The sequence below is a fragment of the Corylus avellana genome, chromosome 4 (genome assembly GCF_965113065.1).
Source record: "Corylus avellana chromosome 4, dhCorAvel1.hap1.2, whole genome shotgun sequence".
Classification (NCBI taxonomy): domain Eukaryota; kingdom Viridiplantae; phylum Streptophyta; class Magnoliopsida; order Fagales; family Betulaceae; genus Corylus; species Corylus avellana.
Window position 1 is genome coordinate 21,814,678 of NC_142493.1, and position 19,719 is coordinate 21,834,396.

Here is a 19,719-nt window from a genome sequence, read left to right on the forward strand (position 1 = left end):
ACATGTCAGAAAATTCTGACGTGTTACATTTGACATGTCAGAAATTTTTTGTTTCTGATACCCAAAATTTTAACGCCCTACACACGTAAAAAACGCCTCATCATGAAAGTTTTCTAACGTGTCAGACCACCGGACACGTCAAAAAACCCGTGTCAGCAAAAAATTGGTTTTTTGTAGTGAAAGAGAAATGCTATATGTACTAATAAATAAGATCCATATCAGTTCTTGTAATCCCTCTCCTATCCACGGTAGCCTTTCCTTTCCGGAGCTCTCCCCTCTCTCCTCTTACTGAAGAAAAACTTTCATTCCCGGTAGCCCATGGGGGAGGGAACTACGGTTTCCTCCTTCCCTTCCTTTTTCCTTTTTTCTCCCCTATCTATTTTAGATGCTTTTTGCACCTCTTTGGAGGCTATATCCGCCTCTTCGGAGGACTTACCCATCAGCCCATTCAGCCGCTCGATTTCAGCCTCCAACCGTTGTCCTCGGCCCCGAATCCGCTTCCTTTATGAAGATTTTGGATCTGATTTTTTTAAAATTAGATCTAACATTTTTAGGAAGCCACTTCCTCAGACGCGCCCCTCCTTCGTGATCCTTGGTCCCTCCGCTTCCTGCCGGCGTCGACTGCGTCATCGTCCGGCCATCGCTAGACGGTACGTGGTCCCCACGCGCCCGAGAGTTGGTCTTACTCACGGGAGCATAAACGCCATGCGCCGCCGTGCAGCGTCTTCCTCCGTCCCTCCTCTCGGTTGTCGGCTGCTTCAGTCTCTGATGTTGCTGTTTTGTCTTTGTTTTTTCCTACTTTATGTATTATTCTGTCTGTATTTATTTTTTTCTGTTATGGTGCGGCCGTCTGTCGGCATCCCATTTATGGCCTTTTGCATCGCAGTTTCTGTTCTGCTTGCAAAGATTTCTTCGGATTTCTTTGTTTTGCCTTTATTAGCAGCCCTTTGTGGCTGCATTGGTACTTTTATAGGGCGGGTCATTCTTTGACCTATTCCCTCTTGTTACCTTGCTTGGTTTTCAATTCTTGTTTCTGCTTTGCTATTAGGTTTGGTTGGGGCTGTTGTTTGGGTTGGCCACCCACCTTGTAATTCCCCGTTTCCCTTATTTGCTTATAAATAAAATAAAATAAAATAAAATAAGATCCATATCATTTTGATATTCATTTCTTGGTAAAAGATTTGCTACCCTTAGCATTTTTTTTTAATAAGTGACGATTTTGAGTAATTTGTTTGGTTTTGTGTGTAAGGTGGTTGAATAGTTGCTACCAATAGTTAGATATGACTACTGTTATAAAGAGACTTAGAGTTTTCATAGAATCCTTTAAATATGATGTGATTTTTAAAATTACCATTAAATTTAAAATGATCATTATTAAATTTTAATTCATTAGTAATTTTGTCTTTACAGGGTAATTCAATCGGCTGTGAACCACGCTTAATGAAGTCGAAGTCACTAATTTGAATTCCCTATTTTTCTTGTGTGGACATGTCACCAAAAAAAATAATAATAATAATAATAATAATTAGTAATTTTAAGAGTCACATCATATTTAAAAGAATTCAAGAAGGATTATTTCTAATCCTTCTTATAGCAATGCTACAAGGTGTTTGATGAAAGGTACGAGAGAGGAGAAAAAGATAAAAATGGTACTTAAAGATGAAGTTGGCTGGCAACGATCTCGTTCCGAACCAGTACCAACAAGAGTTCCGGACCAGCCAACAAAGGAATCAATGAAGTACGTGATTCCATATCCGGATATTCAACACCACCCAAGCCATCGTCAGCTCACCTGCATAAAACAAGCCAACCACACAAAAAATTACTGTTAAAAAAACACACACAAAATTGACATAGGTGAGAGAAACCATCGGGAAAAAGAACATGTCGCATGTCGGTGCCTTTAAAATGAAGTAGCATTTTTTTAATGGTCACAACTCACCTGTTTTGGTGCCCAAAACGGAATTTTTAACAAAGGCACATGATCAGTGTGCCTCAATGTTCAACAGTTCACACTCATTTGTGAATGAGTGAGACACTGCTTTATCTTTCTCTACATATTTAATATGGCACAGCACCTTAATTAAAGATTGTAATGGGCCATGCAGTAGTACTATTCAATTAAAATACGCTTGTATTATTTTTTTGATAATGAGAGAGATGGATAATGTAGTAAAGTCACCGACCTAAGTGTGAAACGGAGGGATCACACCATCTGGGATTTCGCCAGATTTATCGAAAGTAGCGGAAACTACTGTACATTTGTCATACCGACATACACATGTAGATAGACATAGATTTAACGGCACACAATGTCGGACTTCAAATAATGCTTGTGATGAAAAGGTATATATATATATTTAACGGCACACAGTGTCGGACTTCAAATAATGCTTGTGATGAAAAGGTATATATATATATATATATATATATATATATATATAGGGAAGAGCCTTCTTTGCTCGTAACATAGGGTGTTTTTTACTCTCTTAAATTAATAAATATATTATAAACCCAACCGAGTGAATTATGGTGCAGCAGATTGTGGTTTATTTATTTCAGATTTTATGTATAATTCAAAAATAAAGAAATTAAAGAATAAAAAAAAGTAAATAAAATAATTTAAATAGTATAGAAAAAGATTAAAAAAAAAAAGAAAAAAAGAAGAAGAAGAAGCTATCGTGTGTATTTAAATAAGAAAACAAAATAACTAGATTCCCTACATTTGAATCAAAGAAATCTGCTATGGAATGATATGGGTACGCCTAATTAGGATTTAAAAAAAAAATTAAAGGAAAGAATATTGAAGAATTAAGCTTTTAACTTTAATATCTGATTCAAAGATTTCACGCAATTAGAAGATATGGCGAATGCAGAAGAGGTAGATTGGTTACTTTTCGCAAGCCTTCACCAGGAGCAGCTTAATTGGTACAATAATGTCAAAATTTTGAACTCAGTAGGACCCAAATGGACCCCCCCTACACATAAAAAATGCTCAAGAAGAACACATATGTGGACTTTGAAGTGTGTCTACACTCTTTTTCACAAAAATGCAAAATGCGTAATGACATGTGAGATGACGTAATAGGCTCTGAAATTGCATTATAAAGGGCCAAGAATTCTTGCTGTTTTCAAACCACCAAAGAGACCAAATATGACTACCAAATACTGCCTAGTGTTGCTGCTTGGGGCGGTGCTTCTCACCACTGCCTCAGTACTGGCTGATTACCACGAGCCTTCCAAACACGACCACAAATCTCCAGCCCACAAGCCCCCATCTCCTCCTAAACACAAACCTCCGACCCCACTTGATCATGAGGAGAAGGAGAAGCCATCCCCGGAACACAAACCACTTCCCAAGGGTAAGGGAGAGAAGCCTCCACCGGAGCACAAGCCACCGCATGAGCATCACCCTGGACGCCATTTGCTAGAGGAGTCATCTTCCCTTGAAAAAAACTCACCGAGTTTGGATGGAAAAGGTCCCAAGGGCAAGGGAGAGAAGCCTCCGACGGAGCACAAGCCACCACACAAGCATCACCCTGGAAGCCATTTGTTAGAGGAGTCGTCTTCCCTTGAAAAAAACTCACCGAGTTCGGATGGAAAAGGTCCCAAGGGCAAAGGAGAGAAGCCTCCGCCGGAGCACAAGCCACCGCACAAGCATCACCCTGGACGCCATTTGCTAGAGGAGTCGTCTTCCCTTGAAAAAAACTCACCGAGTTTGGATGGAAAAGGTCACAAGGGCAACGGAGAGAAGCCTCCACAGGAGCACAAGCCACCACACAAGCATCACCCCGGAAGCCATTTGCTAGAGGAGTCATATTCCCTTGAAAAAAACTCACCGAGTTTGGATGGAAAAGGTCCCAAGGGCAACGGAGAGAAGCCTCCGATGGAGCACAAGCCACCACACAAGCATCACCCCGGAAGCCATTTGTTAGAGGAGTCATCTTCCCTTGAAAAAAACTCACCGAGTTTGGATGGAAAAGGTCCCAAGGGCAAGGGAGAGAAGCCTCCGACGGAGCACAAGCCACCACATAAGCATCACCCCGGAAGCCATTTGTTAGAGGAGTCATCTTCCCTTGAAAAAAACTCACCGAGTTTGGATGGAAAAGGTCCCAAGGGCAAAGGAGAGAAGCCTCCGCCGGAGCACAAGCCACCGCACAAGCATCACCCGGGACGCCATTTGCTAGAGGAGTCGTCTTCCCTTGAAAAAAACTCACCGAGTTTGGATGGAAAAGGTCCCAAGGGCAAAGGAGAGAAGCCTCCATCGGAGCACAAGCCACCACACAAGCATCACCCTGGACGCCATTTGCTAGAGGAGTCGTCTTCCCTTCAAAAAAATTCACCAAATTTGGATGGAAAAGGTCCCACAAGTAAGGGAGAGAAGCCACATCCTCATGATCACCACCACCACCCTGGACACCCTTCAGTGGAGGATGCCAAAGACTCCCACAAGGCACCTCGAAAGTTGAAGCCTCCAACCGCACCCGAAAAGAAGCCGCCAAGTCCCTCTCACAAGTCATCACCCCACAAGCCCCCAACCGCTAACTGAGTGCATAGCATGTTTGTTTGGTTATTTATATGCAGAAATAAGAGTGCAGTAGTGTCGTTGCCTTTCTTGTCTGTCACTGTTCTATCCATGGATGATGGAACAGTTACTCTGTACCTGTAGTGATCTATGTTCATGTTATGTACTCTGTTTTTAGTGTTTGTACTTTGACCTGAAGCTTATGAGCATCCACGTGCATTTATGCTCTTCCTATGTGGAGAATTGTCGCCTGGTACAATTACCTTGTTTTGAATCCTTTTCCATCACGTGCGATACTTAGTATTGTTAAATCATTTCCAAAAATTGAACTTGAGACGAAATTGTTAACTTAATAATTTGATTTTATATTCTAACACTATGATTTCACATATGAACCAAGCTTAATACGTAACTTATTTAACTGAAAAAAAAAGAGTGAATTAAGGGAGATAGTGTTCAAATTCAAGACATTTACACTTAAAAATATAATTAATTTAATAATTTAATTTATATTCTAATAAACAAATATTGCTTACAATCACTAGAGACATTATACGTCGGAGACAAAACAAAAAGTCACAAATAACGACATTATACTCAACTGAAAAATAAACTTAATCTTTATAATATTTTTTTATCAGAAAATGTAAAAAGTAATCTTTAAAATCTTTTTATCAAACCAACCCATATTTATCAAGAATCTCAATCGTAAAATCTCATACCTCATACAAATCTTTTTATATGATTTAATATTTCAATCAAAACTTAAAGAATGACTTATATCTAATAAGTGATAATTTTTTTTTGTCACTTATTAGATATAAAATGACTTATCAATTGATCTAAGAACTTGAAATAATAAGACTTAAAGAAAAAAAAAAATTAAAAAAAAAGTCATAAAGAGTGATTTGTAATGAAATATGATGAAAAAACAAATTGTTGGATGTTTGAAGACTCACTGAGTGTGCAATTATAAAGATGAAAATTCTATAAAATTTTAAAGAAATTGTAGATGATCAAATTACCGAATTTAAGCTGTTTTTATACACCAAAAGACGTAAAAAATAACACATCAAAAAATGGTATATTATAGTTAAAAATTGAGTATATTTAATTTCATCACGTTCTTACTTTTAAGTTGTACAAACATTTTGATAAAAAAAACTATCTTTTTATCTTCTAAAGAAAAATGGTTAATACTTAAAACTTGTTTGGGATTACGTTTGAGAAATATGACTTTTAAGTAAAAAAAAACGCTTTTTGGCAAAAACTTCATTTTTAAACTTTTGTCAAAAGTGTATTTTGACAATTTTTAGGTTTTTGAACCCTTAAAAGCGCTTTTAATTTTTTTACCAAACCACAATATATATATATATATATATATATATATATATATTTTTAAACGAACTTTTTGAGTGTTAAATGTACTTTTAAGCTCTTCAAATGCAATCCCAAATAAATCCTTAATACAAAATTGAATAAAAAGCCTTTTAAAAGGAAAATTAGTTCCGAGCGTTTTGATAATTTCATAATTTAATAATCTACAAATTTTTTTTAAAGGGATCCTGATCCCGGCTGAAGTTGGAGACTGGCAAAATAGGTATCTGACATAATTTATTTACGTCCCGTTTATCCTATACATTTATTTTTATAATAAAATTATTCTAGACATTATAAAAAAATAATTACATGCATATTATAAATGAGTACCCGTTTATTCGCCGGTTACCTGTTTTGCCAGGCCTGTGGCAGTGCTGCAAAAAAGATCACTCCCAATAAACTTAAGTAAGCAGCTGTAACTGGTATTGGTCAGGCGGGCTTGTGTCGTGTTTAAATAAACCCTGGACGAAAAAGACTAGGGTTTTTCCGGTATTAAATTTGAAGATGGGAATCGGGTCGACGCTGGGGGGGATGGAAGTTCCAATCATCGGCAGCGACTCCGTCAAATGGGTCGAGGTGTCCGTACCTTCTTTTTCTTCTTCTTCCTCCTCCGCCGTTGCTTCTTCACCGCCTTTCGCGCCTCTGACCGAGGATTACGCCTCTTCCTCCGGCGTTAAAGATTCTTCTATCCATCTCATTTGGTACTCTCTCTTTCGCTCTCTGTGTGTTGTTTTTGTAGTTTCCCAAATTGCATTTTCATTGGCGCAGAACATCCACCGGACAACTTCTACTAACTCCTCCTGCAACTGCGACAGGAAAATTCACAAGGCCCTCCCTCATGCCCTCGAATTGCTTGAGCTCTCTGCTAATAAAGAATTTCCCATGGTGGGACTGCGAATCACTTTCCCAGACGCGCTCTCTCCCTTCGCTTTTGTCTGCCAAAATCAGGTGAATTTGCCCGCTATAGTTCATGCCGAATCTCTCTTTTTGAACACTCCTTTTGGTTGTCTTGTGTTTTCCCTCAAAATTATATTTTCTTCAGTTTATCCTAAAAAATAAATGTATTTTATTTCGTATGCATGCAGATTACTTACTCTGCTAGGCACCCCTACTTGCTATATGCATTGACCGTCTCGGGAGTCGTTTATCTTCTCAAACTCAGAAACATTTCTACTTATGCTTCCAGCTCCGTTTTCCCATCAGATGAGCTTATAGAGTTTGATGTTCACACTTATTCCAATCACGGAGCGATAACAACTGTAGCAGCAACTGCAGGATGTTTTGCAGTTGGGTTCAATGATGGATCTGTTAGTTGCTTCCAACTTGGCATACTTGACCAGAGTGCTCCTGGTATCAGTAAAACTTCAGTTCCACCTACATTACTCTATCTACAACTGCTAACATGTTTTATCCTGTTTTTTGTTTGTTTGTTTGTTTGTTTTGTTTGTTTCTTTGTTTGTTTTTGTTTTTTTTTTTCAAAAAATTGGGTACACTGTCTTTTTTCTCACTGCATTTCATGCGAGTTTGCTTGGTTTGCTGAATGATTGAGGTGATATTAGTGTTATAGTGCCTTGTAAGTGTAACGAACTAAGGAAAAATGCTAGCCACATATCCGTTATTACCCCAAAAGGATTAGTCAATTTGTAGTTTTCATAGAATTACTTATAAAGCATAGTTTCACTTAGTAAGTAAGCATTGTGGAACTTAGCACCCATGAACATCTCTCTATAAACCACCCACTCTATGTGGGCAACTCCTCTTCTCAATATGGGATTGGAGTGTTATAAACTCCCCCTTTTAAACTCTCGATGTCCTCGTCAGGGATATGTTATGCGGTTTTGACAGTACCACATGGCGCATTGCTAGGTGACTTTGATACCATTTGTAATGATTAAGTGAAAAACGCTGGCCATATATGCGTTATAACCACGGATGACTAGTCTTTTTGTGGTGATAGAGCAAATATGACTAGTGTTTATTCCTAAGTCGTTACAAATAGTATTAGAGCCACCTAGTAATGCTATGTAGTACTTGAGCATTGCATGACATGACCCTTGACGGGGACGTCAGGGGTTTAGTCATTTTGGGGTGATAGAGCAGATATGACTAACGCTTTTTCTTAAGTCGTTACAAATGGTATCAAAACTACCTAGTAATGCCATTTGGTACTTGATCATTGCATGACATGGTCCTTGATGTGAATGTCAGGAGTTTAAGAGGGGAGAGTTTGTAATACCCTAGTCCCATATTGAGAAGATGAGGAGCAATCCATATAGAGTGTGATTTATAAATATAGTTCATGAGTGCATTGAGTACTAAGTCCCATATTGTTGAGTTATTTGGTGAAACTGGGCTTTACAAGAAATTTTAAGAAAACTCAAAATTGACTAGTCATTTTGTGGTTATAGCGCAGATGTGGCTAGCGCTTTTCCCTGGGTTGTTACAATAAGCCATAGCAATCGGTTGTGGTCTCATATAACTCTTAAACAAGTTCTAATATGTTAAAATTTCTTCTCCATTTCCCTGATTACTTCTTGTCTGGCCTATTAGTCATTATATTATATGCTTGGCTTAAGCTTAATGGCTGGGGAATCTTGCTTTGATGATGTTATTTTTCTATTCGTAATCCTGCTTTTTGCAACTTGCTAATCTTATTTTGCAATTTTTCATAATTCATAACTTTTTTCCCCCTTAGGTTTTGTGCATGAACTGCGGGATGATTCAGGAATTGGTCGTTTGTGGGGTATCATCTCAAGGTACTCATCTTCTACCCAATTTCTAGTAATTTATTCAAGATAATTTCTTGTTCTAAAACATATTTTCGTGTAAGTCATGGAGAAGTTGTTATTGCAAAGGTGAGAAACAATTTATATGCCACTGAAATTTCACATATCTACCAAATTAGTGTGATTCACTATGTGGATTTGATCGCTTCGTGCATTAATGTGCTGTCTCAACCTTAGAGAGCCTTGTTTGATAAAGGGGTTATGAAAAATATATTTATCCGTGTTGAAGAATGGCAATGGCAATTGGGGTCATTGAACAAATTTTCTTTTGGCCAGTAAGATTACTGTCAAGATGATTTCCTCATAGGCAATGTGTGTATAACGACACATGAAAAAACGCTAGCCACATTTGCGCTATCATCCCAAAATGACTAGTCAATTTGGAGCTTCCCTAAAATTTATTATAAATCCCAGTTTCACTTAGTAACTAGGCAATGTGGGTCTTAACATTCATGACCATCTCTTATAAATTACCCACTTTGTGTGAGTTACTCATCTCTTTCCAATATGAGATTGAGGTGTTATAGTGTGTCCATACTCTTTCTAAGCATTAATTTTCAGTTTGAGATGCTTATTTTAAGATTTCAGTTCTTGTAAGAGAATTTGGCTAGCGATTCAATATGGCTGAATATTAAGAGAGTAGCACGCGGTGCTTTAAATGTTTAGTCCTCTTGTTTCCGTGAGTTCAGAGGGCTTACATGGTGTTGGACAGATAGTAGTAAAATTTGGAATGTTAGGGTTTGTTTCTTTGGTTGATTGGTGGCTAAAGACTAGGAAATATGTGCAGGGTTTGAGGGTTTTGATAGGGCGAAGGAAAGAATTTGAATTGAGGTTGCAGAAGAGATGAGTAGAAGCTGAGGTTGAATCTGTCCAGAAGCTGCATACGGACATGAATGACATCCATCCATGAAAGGAAAAGAAGACTAGGAAGCACTCTAGTCAAACAAGCTTTACATAAACCAAAACAATTAATTTTTTCTATTAATCAGCTCTGAATTATTTGAGTACAAAGGGACCTTTATATAGACTCTAGTTCTTAACGTTTCCTAATAGAACTAATCTCAAGGAGTAGCTGAATCGGTTGGGAGTATGCCTCATGAAACAGAAGTCACTAGTTTGAATCTTCTTTCCCTTGGGGCCAATTAGTTATATAAAAAAAACTTTTCCTATTATGACTGGAACTTCTTCTTATTGGATTAGACGAAAGCCCCCACATCATGTCCATAATCTAAGCCGAGAGTGAGGCTTTTTGGTGCAAGGTTATCAAAGCCAAGTACGAAGAACAGGAAGGTAGGTGGTGCACGAAGGAGGTTTCGTGTTCTCATGGTGTGGGTGTGTGGAAGCATATTCGTCAAGGTTGGAGTTCCTTTGCCAAAGGTTGTCGGTTTGAGGTGGGGTGGGTTCGAAAGTTCGTTTTTGGCATGATACTTGGTGTGGGGAAACTCCGTTGAAGCAAGTCTTCCCTTCTTTGTTCAGCATTGCTAGACACAAAGAAGCTTGGGTGAAGGACAATTTTACTTGGAGTGGGGTTATAGAGTGGAATGTCACTTTTGTGCGACATGTTCAGGATTGGGAGATGGATTTGTTGCTCCTTTTTTTGAGCGGTTGTATTCGTGCAAGATCTCTGTAGGTACGGTGGATCGTATGTGCTAGGCCTCGTCTAGGAAAGGTAAGTTTGAGGTTAAGTCGCTCTTCAAGGCCCTGTCTAATTTTGGCCATGAGATGTTTCCTTGGAAGAGTATTTGGTGCACTAAGGTGCCTTTGAGAGTGGCTTTTTTTGGGTGGACTACGGCCCTAGGCAAAATTTTAACTCATGATAATCGGCGGAAGAGGAACCTTGTGGTGGTGGAGTGGTGTTGTATGTGCAAAAAGTCAGGAGAGTCAGTAGATCATCTTCTTCTCTATTGCGAAACCGCAAGAGCTCTTTGGCACACTATTTTCAGTCGGTTTGGGTTGCATTGGGTTATGCCTTGCAGAGTAAGGGACTTGTTCTATTGCTGGTGGTCGGGAGGTCGTGCTCGAAGTGCGGTAGTTTGGAAGATGATCCCTCTATGTCTTATGTGGTGTATATGGATTGAAAGAAATGCTAGATGTTTTGAGAACTTTACTAGGACTATAGAGGAATTGACTCATCTTTTCTTCTTTACTCTTTACTCTTGGACAGTCGCTTGGCTAGTTCCTTTAGTAATTAGTTTCTCTGATTTCCTCTTTCATTTCTCTCCCTCTTAGGCGCTCTCTTTTATACTTCCCGTGTATATGGGTTGCGCCCCTCTGCGCTTTTGATATAAATTTTTACTTATCAAAAAAAAAATCTAAATAAAACTTACCTATTTATAAATAAAACCCATTGCCCACAACTGCGGCTCACAACCAACAATTACAGAATTATGAAAATACCCTCTACTCTAGAGAAACACAAATAGAAAAGAAAATAAAATTCTATTGACCTAATTACCTACCATTGACTCTTGTTCTTGGACCAAAAAAGGCTTTGTTTCTTGGTTTTGCTCTAGTCTTACGCTTCTGCAGAGGATGCTTCATATCTAACCAAGCCCCAATAATCCATCGGAGAATCCACATTTTGATGAGAAAAGGACCTGATATCTACTTTAGCTTTGTCATTGGTGGATCTCTGGCTAGCACAAGCTTGATTTCCCTTGAACACATCATGGATGAATGTACATTTTGATAAGTGTCGTGTTGAACATTTCTATCAAATAACCATAGATGACAAAAATAATGTGATAAACTTTGAGAGGAAGGACATCACATTGCACATTCTCAATCAAATCGCCAATAGAATATTTAAACAAGCATCTTTCATTAACTTTCAGATTGGTGTTACTCTTAGGAAGCAACATGTCATTGTGATTGATAGGTGTTGTATGTATAAGAAGAATTGGGAGTCTGTGGACCATCTTCTTCTCCATTGTGAGGTTGCATGTGCCTTATGGAATATTCTTTTCAATTGCGTTGGGCTGTCTTGGGTTATGCCTAGCCGAGTAGTTGACTTGTTTGCTTGTTGGTGGACTATTGGTGCCACTCGGAGTGCTGCCGTGTGGAAGATAGTGTCATCTTGCGTCTTGTGGTGTTTTTGGAGGGAAATAGTGATAGAAGTTTTGAGGACTGTAAGAGGAGCTTAAGTCTTTTTCTTCTATATTCTTTATCTTTGAACAACTGCATTTGTTTCTTGTTTGATGTTTAGTTATCATGATTTTCGTGTTCTTTTTTCTCCTTCTAGCTAGCTAGTTAGCTAGGTGTTTTTTCTTGTTTACTTTCTGTGTATTTGGGTGCGCTTTACGCTTGTAATGATATTTCGATTACATATGAAAAAAAAATTTGCCCCATGCATTCATGTCTTTCAAAGTAGGTGGTCCTGAGTTTAGGGATGAGGTAATAAAATAAGTATAAAATTTTGCCTCGATATCTTTTGTTGGTTTATGGTACTTTTGATGTTTACACGTCTTTACAAATGTGCTCATTCTTGTCTGTATCCACTTCACATATTTATATGTCTCGCGAAAAAATTATATTTTGTAAAAAAGGAACACCCCCGATACTCTTGAAACAATAGGTTATGGCATAAGCAGTGTCAAATTATTTGTTCTATTGTTATCTAATTTTATTATTATTATTATTATTTTTAATTGTTCTATTGTTCTTGAAAGCAAGAAATCTGATTTCATTCAATTGATTATTGATATTTATAGTGCTGGTTATGGTATTGTAAGTTGTATGATAATATTTTTTGTGCAGGGGTAGGATTGTAGGGGCCGTGCAGGACTTACTAGTATGTGAGGTGCATGGAAAACAACTTCTATTTGTGCTTCATTCTGATGGGATCTTACGAGTATGGGATTGTACAAATTATGGCAGGATCTTTAGTCATACAATGAGCAGTCCAGAATTGGCAGGCAATTTCTGTTACTTTTTTTTCTCTTTCCAAAATTTCAATTTGTTCTGTAATTCTAGATTTATTTCTGTACTGCCCATCATCAAGTAATACTTCTGAATAACTTTTCAGCCGAAAAATCTTATTATATCTTATTTGTAAACACCCAAAATATTACACTATTCTTGGATCATGGATCGGTTTTTTTTCTTTATTTTCTGATTAGAAAGACTAGCATTTCTTTGCTTCTAAATGGATCAAAAGTGCATCTCCAGAGAACCATATCATGTCAAAATTGTGGGATTTGGGCCTTAGTCTACTCTTCTTATGTCTGCTGTACCATGAAAATATTGAAGAAAGGTGTCTAGAAATGAACTAGATGCACGGCAAATCTGATTTTCTGTTTGCATAAAGTTCTCACAATTCTAGTTGGTGAGTGGACAAAAAATAGTAAATGATAAAAAAGTGAAGTAACAATTTGAAAGGTCATTGCTTTCAATCAGATACTCAGGGACTGAAAGTTATGTAGATGGATGTACTGAAGATTTGCAAGGTAATATTTAATGTAGAGATTTGGCCTTTTTCCAGAATAAATTATGTTGCTGGATCTAGCAATAGTGGGCATGAAACATGGACAATGCTGATGAACTGCCATCAAAATTGTTTCAAAAAAATTGTGATTGATTGATTTTTTTTTTTCCAAGAAAAGAATAAAAGAATGTTCATGATAGGTATAATTATTAATCATGCCATGTATGCCGATATAAATAATAACGGTTATTTTGTTTACTACTTTTGTAAGCATTTAGAATGTCATCTTGTGGTGTCATAATTTATGAAAACTATCTGTACATGTTTCTTCCTTGAGCTTTGATCAGTGTTTTTGTTTTCAATATCAAGGAGTATATTTTGTTGCTTAAATTATTGAAATGTCCTTATCTATTTCTACAATGTTTTCTTCTATCATGTACTTTCAGGAGCTACTGTTAAAAGGTTGTGGGTGGCCCAAGCTGATAATGATTCAAGTGTAATTCCATTGGCAATCTTGTACAGTCAAACTTTGGTATGAATTTTCTAAATGACGTCAAGTGTAAATTGTTTTTGAAGCCAAAAATTCCCTGTTGTTGAAATTCATTAGTCTAAAAAACTTAAGCTATTGGAAAGGGGCCGTTACATATAAAGTGCGCCATACATTACATGTTGACCCCCTCCCAAAAAGAAAAAGAAAAGAAACAAGTGCAACACCACCCTATAACTAGAACACCCCGGTCCCATATTGGGAAGATGATGAATAGTTCACATAGAGTGGGTGGTTTATAAAGATAGTTTTTTTTTGATAAGTAAAAGCCAGTTTTATTGAAAGCGTAAAGGCGCCCCAAAGTACACCGGGAGTATACAATAGGATCACCTAGCTAGAAAGAGAAAAGCGAACAAGGAAGTCATTATAGCTAATCGACACCGGGAAGATATACGCTACAGTCCATAGATACAAAGTGTGTAGACATAAGGATAGTAAATCTTCCAAAGACCCTTCCAGATCTTCAAAACACCTATTGTTCCTCTCCCTCCAAATGCACCAAAAGAAGCACGTAGGCACCATTTTCCAAACCGCAGCGCTCCCTCTCCTTCCCATAGACCACCAACAAGCGAGCAGGTCCGAAACCCGTCTCGGCATTACCCAAGACAATCCAAACCGCCCAAAGAAGGCGCACCACAAAGCGTAAGCTACCTCGCAATGGAGAAGAAGGTGGTCCACCGTCTCCTCATCCTTCTTGCACATCCAACACCTGTTTGTCACGATCACATGCCGCTTCCTTAGGTTGTCTAGGGTCAGAATTTTGCCCATAGCTGCCGACCACACAAAAAAACTTGCCCTCGGCGGAGCATGTGTACGCCATACACTCTTCCAAGGGAAGTGCCCCCGTCTAGAACCAGCCAAAGACGCATAAAGAAGTTTGACCTTAAACTGGCCTCTTTTGGAGGAGTTCCACCACAACCTATCTTCACACCCTGGTCTCACTTGAGCTGACTGCAACAACTGGAAAAAAGAGGCAAAAACGTCCACCTCCCAATCATGAGCCCCTCTAGAAAAAGTCACATTCCACAGGTTGTTGCCACCACTCACCTCCAAGATAGCCGCTACTGAGGCATCCTTCTCACAAGCCATATTGAAGAGACCAGGGAAGGCTTCCTTAAGAGCCGTATCACCGCACCACACATCATGCCAAAATCGAACCCTAGTCCCTTCCCCCACCTCAAAGCGCGTAAAGCCTTGGAAAGTATCCCAATCCTTCCTAATATTCTTCCATAACCCAACCCCAAAAGTACCTCCACACTCCAAGGAACACCACCCTCCCCATAAGCTACCATACTTCGCATCCACCACCCCCCTCCACCAAGCGTCTCTTTCCAAACCGTAGCGCCACAACCATTTTCCTAGAAGTGATCGGTTAAAGTCCACCAGATTTCTGATCCCCAACCCGCCTTCCTTAATTGGAGTGCACACCTTCGACCACTTCACTAGATGGTATTTAAACTCGTCACCTAGCCCACCCCATAAGAAGTTACGCTGAAGTTTCTCTATGCGCTTGGCAACGCTAACCGGAATAGGAAAGAGAGACAAATAGTAAGTAGGCAAGTTCACAAGAGTACTTTTGATTAACGTGACCTTGCCGCCCTTTGACAAATACAACCTTTTCCAACCAGCCAGCCGACGTTCTATCTTTTCAATCACTTCATCCCAAATATGCTTCGCCTTATAAGGAGCCCCCAACGGCAAACCAAGGTATTTGATAGGAAGAGATGCAACCCCACACCCTAGAATGTCTGCTAACATACCCCCTTGCTCCTCATTTCCCACCGGAATTATCACCGACTTAGCCAAATTGACCTTCAGACCGGCAACAGCTTCAAATAATAAAAATATACTCCTCAAGTAACGGAGTTGGGAGGGCAAAGCATTGCAAAACAGCAATGTGTCGTCAGCAAACAGGAGATGAGAAACCACCGTGTTACCAACCTTGAAACCCTCTAACAACCCCCCATTAACTGCTGCCGAGATCATCCTACTCAAGGCTTCCATCACAAATACAAATAACAGAGGAGACAGGGGGTCCCCTTGTCTCAGACCCCTGGAGCTACTAAAGATGAAGATGTGGCTAGTGCCAAGTCCTACATTGCTTAGTTACTAGGTGAAATTGGGCTTTATAAGGAATTTTAGGGAAGCTCCAAATTGACTAGTTTTTTTAGAGATAATGCAGATGTGGCTAGTGCTTTTTAGTGGGTCATTACAAATGGCATCAAAGCTACTTAGTAACGCTAGGCCATGTGGTACTAGAGTATTGCATGACGTGGCCCTGACGAGGACGTCAGGAGTTTAAGAGGAGTTTGTAACATTTTTTTTGATAAGTAAATATGATATAAAAGAGCGCAGAGGGGCGCAACCCACATACACGGGAAGTATAAAAGAGAGCACCTAAGAGGGAGAAAAATGAAAAAGGAAATCAGAGAAGCTAATCCCTATAGGAGCTAGCCAAGTGGCCGTCCAAGAATACAAAGTAAAGAAGAAAAAATGAGCCAATTCCTCTATAGTCCTAGTGGAGTCCTCAAAGCATCTAGCATTCCTTTCATTCCAAATACACCACATAAGACACAAAGGAATCATCTTCCACACTACCGCGCTTCGAGAACGTTCTCCCGACCACCAGCAATCGAACAAGCCCCTCACCTTGCAAGGCATGACCCAAAGCAGCCCAAACCGATCAAAAATAGTATGCCAAAGAACACTTGCGATCTCGCAATGGAGAAGAAGATGATCGACCGACTCTCCATTCTTCTTGCACATACAACACCATTCCACTACCACTAGGTTCCTCTTCCGCAGGGTGTTGTGAGTCAAAATATTGCCTAAGGCCGCGGTCCACCCGAAGAAAGCCACTCGCAAAGGCACCTTAGTACGCCAAATGCTCTTCCAAGGAAACACCTCATGGTCACATTTGGACAAGGCCTTGAAGAGAGACTTAACCTCGAAATTGCCTTTCTTAGACGAAGACCATCGAATACAATCCATAGAGCCTGTGGATATCTTGTACGAGTACAACCGGTCAAAGAAAGAAGAAATCAAATCCATCTCCCAATCCTGTACTGACCGCACAAAAATGACATTCCATTTGACAACCCCATTCCTCCAAATAAAGTTATCCTTCACCCCAGTTTCTTTGTGTCTGGCTATGCTGAACAAAGACGGGAAAGCATGCTTCAAAGTGGAGTCCCCACACCAAATATCCTGCCAAAAACGAACTTTTGAACCCACCCCCACCTCATAATGAATACCTTTGGCAAAAAAATTCCAACCTTGATGAATGTGCTTCCATAAGCCCACACCATGGGAACCCGAAACCTCCTTAGTGCACCAACCACCCTCCAGAGGAGTTTGTAACATCCCGGTCCTATATTGGAAAGATGAAGAATAACCCACATAGAGTGAGTGGTTTATAAAGCTAGGCATGAATGATAAGTCCCACGTTGCGTAGTTACTAGGTGAAACTGAGTTTTATAAGGAATTCTAAGGAAACTCCTAATTGACTAGTCCTTTTGGGGTAATAGCGCAAATGTGACTAGTGCTTTTTCTGGGTTGTTGCAATAACCATGAACCAAATAAAATTCTTATACGTGCATAATCGAAGAAAGTACCAAATGTGGTTTCCATGATTGAAACCGAAGACCAGTTAGTCAAACCTCACTAATTAATATTGTGGTTAAAACTATGAATTCTAAAGTTAGAAATTGGGCCAACAATGTGTATCAAGTATATGGAGTAACTGTTAGAAGGGAAATCTTAAATACTTATGCTATTAGGAAGTGGGCAATAATGTATATTAAGATTATCACACAATACCAACCCTTTGCATACAAGCCCAAACTGCATATGGATCATGATTCAATACAAACACTAAACAAAAATAAATACAAAGTAAAGTTTAGAACTATGTCTCTCTCTCTCTCTCTCTCTCTCTCCCTATATATATATATATCTCTATCTCTCTCTTGTTGGCGCGTGTAGGTGGGTGCTGATGTCTTTTTCCTTTTGTGTTTTTTCTTTGTTGTTGGCATGGTGGTAGTCCATGGTTTTTGGTCATTTGAGATTGGTTTCTTGAGTTGGTTTTATGTGGAGGCCAAAGCCTTTTGAGCTTTTGGTAGCTGAAGGGGTGTTAGCTTTACATTTGGTTGAAAGGAGCCGAGGGGTATCCCGAGCAGTGTATTTGGGTAAGGTGAATGTTGCATGGTTGTTCAACATGGTGGAGGTGTTGGTCTAAGGAGAAGAGTCAATTGAGTTTATTAAATTGTTGAGGGTAGAGAGCAAGGCTTTCATAGCGCAAAGATGCTCTAATAGGTCTGGCCAATATTTGGCAGTGGTAGAGTTTGGGGGTGGTGGACAGAGAGGCTTTGTTGTAATCTCGGAGGTGCATGAAGGAAGGGGTTGGAGGAGTTGTGTTGCTAAGCTGACAATGGTTGAGGCTTTTTTCGCTTTTGGCAACGGGAGCGAAGTTCTGTATCCACACTTACCCGTTGGTGCTTTGCAGTTGTTTGACATGGGTGGCTGCTTGATGTTAATTTAAAAGGCACTGGTGAAGGTGTTGACATAAGGACTTATGCGGAGATGTTAGTTAGGGCGGGCTATGCGGAGATGTTAGGTAGGGTGGGGTAGACACAAGTGTGCCCATAAGTGTTGGTGGTGATGGTGGAGCGGGCAAATGGCAGAGAATGTTGTAAAGATGTAGTTTGTGGCAGTCCTGGTTACTCAAAGGGCACAATACATCGGGTACCTTGTCCTACATGGAAGGCCAGGTAGGGACCATTGCATCCATACCTTTGGTCCAGAAGGACAATGTTTGAGGAGGGCTTGCAGAAGCAACTGTTTTCTGCTTTTGTGCTGTAGTAGGAGGTGTGGTAGTTTGAGAGGGTGCTGCGGCGGGTATCAGTGGGGCCCTACAAAGTTTGAGGAGATAGCTGGAGGAAATGAAAGGGAAAGTGGACTAGGTTCTTGCGAAAGTGGATGAGGGCCTCAAATATATTGGGCCAGAGTAGCTAAGTATTTTGGAACATGCCAAATTTGTGACAGTGAAGCCCATTCACTCAGTGAGGGCCTCCCGCTTTAAAATAACCTACTGTTGTCCAAAGCCCAACTCCGCAAAACAAGGCCCATCATGCGGTTAAAAGAAACAAAGGCCAATATCCCCATCAAATGAAATGCTCGATTCAACTTAAGCCTTATCTTAAGTGGGTGATTAAAATGCGGGCTTGGGAGGCCTCTTCTTTTGGTAAAGGTCCGGGTACAAGATCAGGTAAAGAGGGCACGAATGCGGGTTAAGCAGACGCTAGCTCCGCTTAACTCAATGGTTCTCCAATGGATTCATTGGCAACCTTGATGTCATGGATCATGGTGCATAAGATGCTCAAGTTCTTTTGGGGAGCGCATATGCTGAATTTATGCTCATTGGAGGCCATTCGTCCATGGTGGAGCATCTAGATGTTCAATCGCAGCACCTGTTTATCCCCTTTCCTTCAGATTTTGATGGTGGTGGGGCTACAATGGTCTTCCTCAACCCTGTGCTCTCTGTTTTGGATGTTGGCAGCAGCGTTTGTGGGTCTAGAGGATTGCCTTGTTTGGTTCAGTGAGTTGGTTCTTGCAAAGGTAATGTGGTTCATACTTTTTGCTTGAGAAATGATGATTAGGGCCAAGTTAGTTCTTGTAGTGTCAAAGAAGATCCTTGCCTCTAGCATGGGCTGTTTAGTTGTTGCCATAGTTCCTCACCATTCAGAGTGGGCTATTGTTGTAAAAGGGTGGAAGCGGGTTCCTTCACCATACTTTTTTCTTTCTTCCTTACCAACCTTTTCTGAGGAGTTGCGGGGGCAGTGTTAGTGTTGATAAGGGGAAATGTATTGTTTCCTCAGAGATGGGTGGGGTGTGATGTGGGTGGTGCAGATTAGCACAATCCTCTTGTTAATGTAATCCTGTCTTGCATGAATATGGAAGTGTTCTTTGGGGAGGAGCCCATTCCTTTGAATTCCTGCCCCCTGTTTGCAAATGAGAAATATGTAGGGGCAAAGTCTTCGCTTGGGTATTGCAGAAAGTG

The 19,719-nt window shown here is 39.8% G+C and overlaps 2 protein-coding genes across 3 annotated transcripts in view; both read left to right on the forward strand.

The window, feature by feature from the left end:
- Positions 1–3,146: 3,146 nt before the first annotated feature.
- Positions 3,147–4,759, forward strand: LOC132178219 (uncharacterized). Its single transcript, XM_088516152.1, has one exon. The coding sequence runs from the start codon at positions 3,155–3,157 to the stop codon at positions 4,547–4,549; it is 1,395 nt and encodes a 464-aa protein (XP_088372278.1). The 5' UTR covers positions 3,147–3,154; the 3' UTR covers positions 4,550–4,759.
- A 1,568-nt stretch (positions 4,760–6,327) lies between these two features.
- Positions 6,328–19,719, forward strand: part of SAR1 (SUPPRESSOR OF AUXIN RESISTANCE1) — a 38,897-nt gene continuing 25,505 nt past the window's right edge. Inside the window, exons 1-6 of one of the 2 annotated variants that reach the window (XM_059589434.2) lie at positions 6,328–6,606; positions 6,721–6,853; positions 6,991–7,255; positions 8,601–8,661; positions 12,448–12,605; positions 13,561–13,646. In XM_059589434.2, the coding sequence (XP_059445417.1) occupies positions 6,410–6,606; positions 6,721–6,853; positions 6,991–7,255; positions 8,601–8,661; positions 12,448–12,605; positions 13,561–13,646 (900 nt within the window). In that variant the 5' untranslated portion in view covers positions 6,328–6,409. The remainder of the gene's footprint in view (positions 6,607–6,720; positions 6,854–6,990; positions 7,256–8,600; positions 8,662–12,447; positions 12,606–13,560; positions 13,647–19,719) is intronic. The other variant, XM_059589433.2, reaches the window with a different exon arrangement.

Coding starts and splice junctions, on each gene's coding strand:
- LOC132178219 (XM_088516152.1), top strand. CDS start 3,155: ATGACTACCAAATACTGCCTAGTGTTGCTGCTTGGGGCGGTGCTTCTC.